The 9,558-nt window shown below is 37.2% G+C and overlaps 1 protein-coding gene across 1 annotated transcript; it reads right to left on the bottom strand.

Moving 5' to 3' along the window:
- Window positions 1–8,252: 8,252 nt before the first annotated feature.
- On the bottom strand, window positions 8,253–8,699 carry LOC145803974 (putative mitochondrial protein AtMg00710). The gene has a single exon (XM_082897374.1). It carries the CDS (start codon window positions 8,697–8,699, stop codon window positions 8,253–8,255), a length of 447 nt encoding a protein of 148 aa, XP_082753500.1.
- Window positions 8,700–9,558: the final 859 nt, after the last annotated feature.

Here is a 9,558-nt window from a genome sequence, read left to right as displayed (position 1 = left end):
CAATTGGACTGGTCCTTATATCATCAAGTCAATCTAGTCCAGAGAAACAATTATTCTTATGGATTTGGATGGCCTGAAGTTTTCTCAGCCAATCAACATGGACAAGTTGAAGAAATATTATCCTTGAGAGGCTCGCTAGGCCGAAAACTCGAAAAGGCGACCTAGGCAAAAGTTAGAGCATAAAAAAAACAAAACAAAACAAAACAAAAATTATAAATAAAGAAAAACTGAGCTCGCAAGGCCAAAAACCTGAAAGATCAACCTTGGCAAAAGTTAGAGTGCAAAAGGAGAGAATAAATACTCGAGTGAACCCTCTCCGAACTATGTAAGGCCTGATTCTCATCTTTGGGATACGTAGGAAACTTCATCATGAAGTTCGGCCATCAATATTTTTCAACCCAACTGTCCTATTCATTTGGTTTAATCAATCCGTCATTCTCCACCATTTGTCGACTTGGTTATGATCTTCTGATTTGGGGCTGTACAGTCTTAGGATTAATTCCGTATATATCTGGTGGTGACCATTTCCGGAAAAAAAAAAAAAACAAAACAAAACAAAACAAAACAAAACAAAAAAATGTTTTGAAAAGTTTTAATTCAATTTTTGTTTTTTCTTCTCAAAACTGTATTGTTTACAACACAAAAGGAAACTTTTCAATACTCACTTTAATTTTATTGATTTATCACAAGTACGTTCTCCAAACCAAAGTTGATTTTACATAAAAACTTGAAAAGAAAAGACAAAGCAATAAACTAGGGGCATAGATAAGTCAAGTGTCAGTTCTTCGTCTCTTTTTCATGCTTGTGGAAGTTTCTGTAACCGAGGTCGGTCTAATCTGTTCCTCATCCTCGAGCCAAACCAAGTATTCGTCAGGAAGGATGGAATTGAAAGTAAGGGCAGGGGCCAGGAATTCTCTCGTATTCCAAGCACTGAGGTACCGAGGCAAGTACGAACCACGAATGGGAAATGAAGCTTGGTACTTTATCCCTTCATCTGGACAAATCTGATCATGTCCAAACTAGCATCTGAACCTGAATGGAAAATAGAATACACAGTGTGTAAGGCCAATCAATTGTATACCCGGTTGCCGGGACATGCTGTAACTCATCTTTCCCAAGTTAAGCCAGGGGCTACGCCAAGCAATGTCAGCCGCAGATCTACTGTACATCTAGTCACACCACATTCCCTCTGAGGAGAACTCCACTAGCTGTGGACGAAAAAAGTAAGTCCTGGCCGAGTACTCAGGGCAAGGATCCACCACTTTCAGCTTATCCATCAACCATATCTGGGGAAAGGGATGAAAAATAAGAGAGATGAAAGAATAGAGAGATGTACGTCGAGAGAAAAGTAAGAAAAGGGTTTTGAGAGAAAAAAAAAGAGATTGAATGCCAAGTGATATAAGGATCATAAATAAGGAGGGTGGGAAACAATACCTGGAGAAGTAATGGACTCCCTGCAAATCGAGTAGTCTCTCCCCGTTGAAAAGTATCCAAGCCCGTCAAAGTCTCGGCCAACACTAAGCCCATACAACTCTTACCCTTCTTAAGGCATTGGGCTACTTCAATCAGTTTAATGCTAACTATACCGTGACTAGGGGCAAGAAGGAAGTGTGCGAGTAAGCATAAGCAAAGGACATGCTGACGATAACCTCGCCAAAGGAGGTCATCTTTGTCACCCGTGATGGAAAACCGACGAATCAAATCTCGAATATCTAGTTCCCCATTGTGAGCCAAGGATCGAGCTTCGTGTAAGGTAAGCCCACACATTTGTCCTAAAGCTTGAGCATGGCCAAAACAGGGTTGAAGCATGATTTCTTTATCATGTTAAGATTCCATCAATGCTTGAAATTCTTCGAGTGTCGGACACATCTCTTGTGAACCGAAACGAAATGTGTGTGTGATTGGATTCCAGCACCGAGCAGTAGCATGGAGAAATGGAAAGCACAGTGAAGTGCGACTCAACGGAAAAAGAGCATTTAGGCCGAAACCTCGAAAGTTCATCATTTCCGAGCCATCCAAAGTGGTTATCTAGTCTTGGAGCCTATTGGTGGGCAACATCTCCATGTTGAGAGCAAAATGTAAAACCTTGCTCTTCTACCAGAAACAACATTATGGGAGTACCATTTATAGAATTTAGATGGAGTAGTGATGATAGCCTTTAGTGGTGGGTGGGCCAAACATTGTGTTGTAGTTATGGATTTGTCCTCTTATGTTGTGGTTGTATTTTGAGTCTTGTTTTATTACCAAGTCTTTTGTTTTAGTATGTTCAAGTTGTTTTCATTGTGTTTCTTTTATTATCAAGTTATAGTTTTTTCATTTTGTCAGGTCGATATTATTATCTGATTCATAAACCAATTCAAGTGCAAGTGTTCTCCAAAGATTATCATGCAAGTGTTATCCAGTCATCATATGCAAACACAGTACAAGATATTTGCAAGAAGAGATCATCCACAATAACACTTGATAAAACTAACGAGTCCAACCCCGATCATTGTTTTGCAAAATAAAAAACAAAAGAGAAGTCTTTCAAAAAGAAAAGAGTCTATCTGAAGCCAGTGTTTAAACTACAAAGCAAATATAAAAAATAAAAATAAATAAAAAAAGGGGGGTTTTGGTTGAAATTTTAGTTTATCTAAAATAAGAAGAAAAAAAAGAAGAGAAAAGGTTTTTATTTATCTGAAAAATAATGAATAAAAAGGAAAAAAAGAGAAAGGGTTTTTATTTATCTGAAAAAAAAATGAATAAAAAAAAAAAGCATTTTATTTTATTTTTGTTTTGTTTTGTTTTGTTTTTGTTTCTTTTGTCCCGATAGGTCGTAATTTATTTTGTGTATTACAGTCACAATTCAATTCAATTCAATCACGTTGTCTTACGCATCGCACTGTCTTGTGCAATTTTAAATTCAGTCGTGCTATCTTGCGTATCAATTTCAAATTCAATCGCGCTATCTTACGCATCACACTGTCTTGTGCATCTCAAATCAATCGCGCTATTTTGAACATCGTACTACCTTATGCACTCCTGAGGTCTAGGAGACCTTAAATCCTCTAGAGGTGCAATTCCTTTGGTGTTTGTCATGCCCGAACGACTTCAGGAGGTCTGGTATAGCCACCTGCCTGTGTTTGCAATGAGTTCCTAGGAGACCAATTGCGACGGTGGAAACTAGAGTTCGAATGGCGATGCCTAGAATGCAAAGGTTTGGAATTTCTGAGACTAAAGTCTGGTTTAAATACCCAGGGGTGTATTCCCAACTTGAAATCTGTATGGCAGCCCCATAGGTTGAGGTAGCGTGTAGGTGCCTCAATTCTGGATACTGAACCAACCTAGTCTGTCACCCTATTAGAGAATAGGGAAAGTTGTGAATATGATCAAAAAAAATAAAAAATAAAAAAAGGCATATGTGACTTCTACATGTAGAGATTACCCCTTGTCAGAAACAAATCATTCTACCATACCTTCTTCCATTCGCGTGAGACGCGTTTGGACTTCGAATTTACTTTTACTCCTTTCATGTGAAACGTGTTAGGATGTGACATTTACTTGGTCAAAACCTTTCACCTCTCCTCTCGTGTAAGACGTATTTGGAAAGCATATTCCTTCTCTGGCATAAGACGCGTTTGGAAAGCATATTCCTCCTCTCGTGTAAGACGCGTTTGGAAAGCATCTTTTCTCCTCTCGCGTAAGATGCATTTGGAAAACATCTTCCTCCTCTCGCGTAAGACGCATTTGGAAAGCATATTCCTCCTCTCGCGTAAGATGCATTTGGATCTCAAATACTCCTCTCGCATAAGACGCGTTTGGATCTCACATACTCCTCTCGCGTAAGACGCATTTGGATCTCAAATACTCCTCTCGCGTAAGACGCGTTTGGATCTCAAGTTCACATACTCTTCTCGTATAAAATGCGTTTGGATCTCAAGTTCACATACTCCTCTCACGTAAGACACGTTTGGATCTCAAGTTCACATACTCTTTTCGCATAAGACACGTTTGGATCTCAAATACTCCTCTCGCGTAAGACGCGTTTGGATCTCAAATACTCCTCTCGCATAAGACACGTTTGGATCTCAAATACTCCTCTCGCGTAAGACGCTTTTGGATCTCAAGTTCACATACTCCTCTCGCATAAGACGCATTTGGATCTCAAGTTCACATACTCCTCTCGCGTACGACGCGTTTGGATCTTGAGTTCACTTTCCTCCTCTCGTGTAAAATGCGTTTGGATCTCAAGTTCACTTTCCTCCTCTCGCGGACGAAGCGTTTGGATGTCACATTCACTACATTCAACATTTATGCTTTCATACAGTGTCACATCATTGTCTTGATTGCATTTAATTGCATGATCATAAGTTATGTTTTGCATTTCATTGCATGATCATAAGTTATGTTTTACATATCATTCTGCATCTTGCCCCTGAGCTACATAGGTTTGATTCCTTGCAAACGGGATACGTAGGCAACATTCTGGTTCAACCACTTGCATTTGCACATTTGTTTGTTTGCCCAAGTCTTACGGCCTTGTCAAAAGGGTCGTCTTGGGGCTTTGACATTCACTAACGTCATGAAATGACTTCAAGCTCTGTCAAAGAGGGGCAACTGTAGACACCCCATTTTGACCGGCCCTATGACTTGGGCGCTTTCTTTTGATTACCCGATGATGACAACTAGAATGTGTTTCTCACAGAATCTTCAGTAAGAGAGATGGAATTTGAACTTTAATCCCAACCTTCACCATTATGGCCAAATTATTTTAAAATACTGAATATTTCATTAGTTTAGTATTTTTGTAATTTTTCTTAATTTTATGTGTTTGTTCATATTTTTTATGTATTGTATCTATATAAAAGAAAATAATAAAAAAAGTTATATTATTATATTATATTTTAATATTATTATATTATATGATATAAATTATAAATTATATATATTATATATATTTTATTATATATATTATAAAATAATAATAATAATTACCGACATCAAACATCATGATTGTATATATATATTTATATTATTATTACATTTATATTATTATATTATTATTATGTTTATTATATTATTATTATTATCTTATATTTTGCCAATATAAGGCAATCAAGTTTGGGGGAGTCTGAAAAAAAAAAAAAAAAAAAAAAAAAAAAAAAAAAAAAAAAAAAAAGGGAAGAGGCCAGGCAGAGAAAAAAAGTCTGTGGAGAAGGAGAAACAAAATAGGGGGAGAGAAAGAGTCTGAAGAGAAAAAAAGAGAGGAGGGAAAATAAAATATTTTCTTTGATATTTTTATTTCCATTTTATCAATACACCATTCAAAAAACAACCACTAAAGCTGTAATTTCAAATTTTGGACTGAGAATTGAGAACGCATTCCACACACTTGAGAGTAATCAAAAGAAAGTTTGTGACTCAGAAAATTCATCATTTCCCCAAAAGTAACCTCCGGCGGTGAATAGTACTTCTGATGGTGAATAGTAACTCCAACGATGAATAGTACCTCCGGCGGTGAATAGTACCTCCTGCTATTTAATTTGACTCGCTTTCTGTAACTTAATTTCAGCACTATTATATGCTATTTAGGGGGCTGTTTAATTTATTTCAATGATTTATGTTTTAAATATCAAGTTTGTTTGTACTAACCAGTTAATCAATTTCGCATAATCATCTCTGTAACCTCCCTCCATTCTTTCCTTATTTCGATTAAAAAGTTGTGAAAAATTAAGATTGTGGTTCAAATATAAGAAAGGAACTCTTCCATGCTTAATGGCTTAATCTCTTCAAAGGTTCATTACCAAAAGTATAAAACACTCTATGCTTAATAGTTTAATCTTTTTGGAGATTCACTACCAAAGGCATAAAACATTTTATACTTAGGAGGTTCATTACCAAAGGTATAAAACGCTTTATGTTTAATGGTTTAATCTCTTTGGAGATTCATTACCAAAGGCATAAAACGTTTTATGCTTAAGAGGTTCATTACCAAAAGTATACAACGTTCTATGCTTACTGATTTAATCTCTTAGAGGATTTACTACCAAAAGCATAAAACGTTCTATACTTAACGGTTTAAATTCTTTGGAGGTTCACTACCCCAAATGTATACATGTTCTTATACTAAAGCACAATCTTTTATTTTTTATTTCTCTTTATTCATCAGTGTGTTTACTTTTAAGGGACTAATTGACCCTTGGAAATCACCAAGGAAAATGTCATTATCACTTATTATCAAGTTTGGATTTCAAGTCATTATCACTCAAGTTTGGATTTTTCTAAGTCATTATCACTCTTTTGAGTTTGACTAGTCCTTGTTGCACATCTTGAATTTGACTTGGAATCCCTTATCGCTTGTAAATAAGTTTGACTCTTCCTTTGTAATTTCCCCCGAAGAAAATTTTCTCGGGTTAAGTTAATGCTTGTTTCTTTTTATTGCATTTTTGGACTTAGTGGACGTAAATATCACTTTTGCACAAACTGGGGAAAAGATAAATAAATGGAAAGGTAATAAAAAAGGCTAATAAAATTGGTTAAAATCGGATTACAACTGATATAAAGAACCAATATGATTAATTGAATTCGATCGGACGTTATACTGAGTTTATTGTGTCAAGGCTTGCCTTACATCAATTCTTGTAATAAATTAGACAGCCTTTTTCATTTATTATTCATTCGGTTTTGTAATAATTATTTATTCGAACATTTGGACATTCGGACGCTCCTTCGCGAGGACAAATATATAATAAGTTGTATGTCTTCCAACCCCCATTCTTTCTCCCTTTTATTTCACTGCTTATGATGGTTAGGTTAGGGACATCATATTTTCAAATTAGCATTTCTATGACTTGCATCCATTCGTTTTGCATGCATAAAAATTCAGCTCATCATATTATTCAAATATCTAATTCAAACTCTTTGCTTGAATGCATGCTCTATCACATGCCTTGAATTGACTCGCATGCCATGTTAGTAGCCGAGCTTATTACTTGCACGTTGTATGTGTTGCATTAGCCATATCGCATTAATTATGATCATGCATTTTTTCTAACTATTTACTTTCTTTTGACTCGCCTTCGGACAGAAGGTAAGTTTTTATGCTTTAGCATATTGCATAAGTGTGATTGCTGTCATATCAAACATACTACCGTGAGGCTAACTGCTTATTTGATATACCTGTTTGAATACTTGTGGATGAAGGCTAATCACTTGAATTGAGATACTTTGATTCATGTATATATGAGATCACCATTTTCAGTGATACATATTCAAAACATTTTTTTCAAAACAAACATGGAATCAAACGCTCCAATTTTTCATAAAATTAGTCTATACTTGTATGTTACATATAGAACAAGAGCATATATTGTACATAAAAATCACATCATGATTAGTAGAGGCCGATCTTTGATCGGGTGAGTGGGGTGTTCAATTATTGACCTTCCCCTCTTATACCTAAGTTCCCAAACCAAGACACTTTGGTAACGACAAACTCATGGCCTTTGGCACGAGTCATGAGTTTCCTAAATTTCCCAAAATAAATATTTAGTTGGCGACTCTGACATTTGGCAAAGCAATCCATTTTTTGGCATTTGATTCAAACATCGATTTTTCAAAATAAATTGCCGAATTTGGACTCTTTTTGTGTTTTCACTGTTTCACACTGCACTTGTGAAATCAGAATCAGAACCAGAACCAACACACAAGTGGAGTCCGAACTGTAAAGGCTATTCATTCTTCCGAAAGGGAGCGCGAAAAGTCGAGCTACACAATGCTAGCAAGATATGAATAGACGTGTGCTTCACAACAGGTGAGAATACCTCATTGTAGTCTATTCCTTCCTTCTGGGCATAGCCTTTAGCTACCAATCTGGCTTTGAATCTGATGTTGTCTTTGCCTGGGATGCCTTCTTTCTTGGTGTAAACCCACTTACACCCAATTGCTTTCTTGCCTTTTGGAAGTCGCACCAACTCCCAAGTCTGGCTCTTGTGAAGTGACCCGATCTTTTCATCCATAGCCTCCTTCCATTTGACACTTTCTAGATTCTGCACGGCTTCTTTGAAAGTGCAAAGAATATTATCTTCAATGATTGGAAGTACATAGGCCACCATATCGATCATCTAACTGGGTTGCTTAGTAACTCTTTTTCCTTTTCTGATTGCAATGGGTTCTGATTGTTCTAGGGCCTCTGGATCTTCATTTTCATCTAAACTCTTTTTAGAATCTTCTTCAGAGCTGTCAAATGAAACTTCTTCAGGATTGTTGCTTGTCTAAGCAGTCTTCGCTAGAGTCTCAAACTCCACCTGCACTGACTTCTTCAATGCTTCATCATTCTCTTGAGGATTTGCCTGTTTCAGCATTGTAGACTCATCAAAGGTAACGTCTTTTCTAGTGACAACTTTCTTTGATTCAGGGCACCAAAGTCTATATCCCTTGACACTATCACTGAAGCCCAAGAAGATAGCTTTCTTGGCTCTAGGATCCAGCTTAGATTCTGTAACATGAAAATAAGTTGGACATCCAAAGATACGTAGCTGATCATAATCAGTAGCTGGCACTCCTGACCATATCTCCATGGGAGTCTTGCCATCAAGTGCTGCAGTAGGTAGTCGGTTAACAAGATGACGAGCATAGTTCAATGCCTCGCCCCAAAATGCCTTGCTAAATCCTGAATGTGATGGCATACACCGGACTTTCTCCACCAAAGTGCGGTTCATGCGTTCTGCAACTCCATTTTACTGTGGCGTTCTACTAACTGTGAAATGTCTCATTATCCCTTCATTCCGGCAAACCTCAAAGAAGGGATCTGATGTGTATTCGCCGCCATTGTTAGATCTAAGCTTCTTGATCTTCCTGCCTGTCTGGGTCTCAATCATTTTCTTCCATGTAAAAAAGATGTATAATACCTTATCTTTATGCTTCATTGTGTAATCCAAACTCTCTTTGAGAAATCATCAATGAATGACACAAAGTAGTGTTTACTTCCCAAAGAAGCATTCTTGGAAGGTCCCTAAACATCTGTGTGAACGTAGTCCAGAATCCCTTTGGTACAACAAATGGCAGTACCAAACTTGATTCTTGTTTGCTTGCCCAGTACACAATGCTCGCAGAACTCAAGCTTCCCTGTTTTGGCGCCTTTCAACAGGCCTTGCTTTACCAACCCTTGTAAATCCTTTTCTCCAGTATGCCCTAAACGCATGTACCAAAGTCTGGAAGTGTCTAATGCATTATCCTCTGAACTGGTGGAGACAGCCACTCTCCCTGTGACTGTAGAACCGTTTAGGAAATATAAATTTCCCTTTCGAGTACCCTTCATTACAACAAATGCTCCTCTAACAACCTTGAGGACTCCACCTTCCACAGTTACTCTGTAACCTTTGAAATCTAAAACTCCCACTGAAATGAGATTTTTCGTCAAATCTGGTACATACCGAACATCTTCGAGAATTCTAATTGTTCTATTATGCATCTTCAGTTGAATTGTTCCAATCCCCTTTGTTTTGCAAGCTTGGTCGTTGCCCATCAGTACAACTCCTCCATCGAACTCTCGTAAGCTCGAGAACCATTGCTTGTTAG

This window comes from Camellia sinensis, chromosome 12 (genome assembly GCF_055761805.1).
Source record: "Camellia sinensis isolate YWXY chromosome 12, ASM5576180v1, whole genome shotgun sequence".
Classification (NCBI taxonomy): Eukaryota; Viridiplantae; Streptophyta; class Magnoliopsida; order Ericales; family Theaceae; genus Camellia; species Camellia sinensis.
Note: the sequence above shows the minus strand (reverse complement) of the source record. Positions and strands in the feature narration are given on the sequence as shown.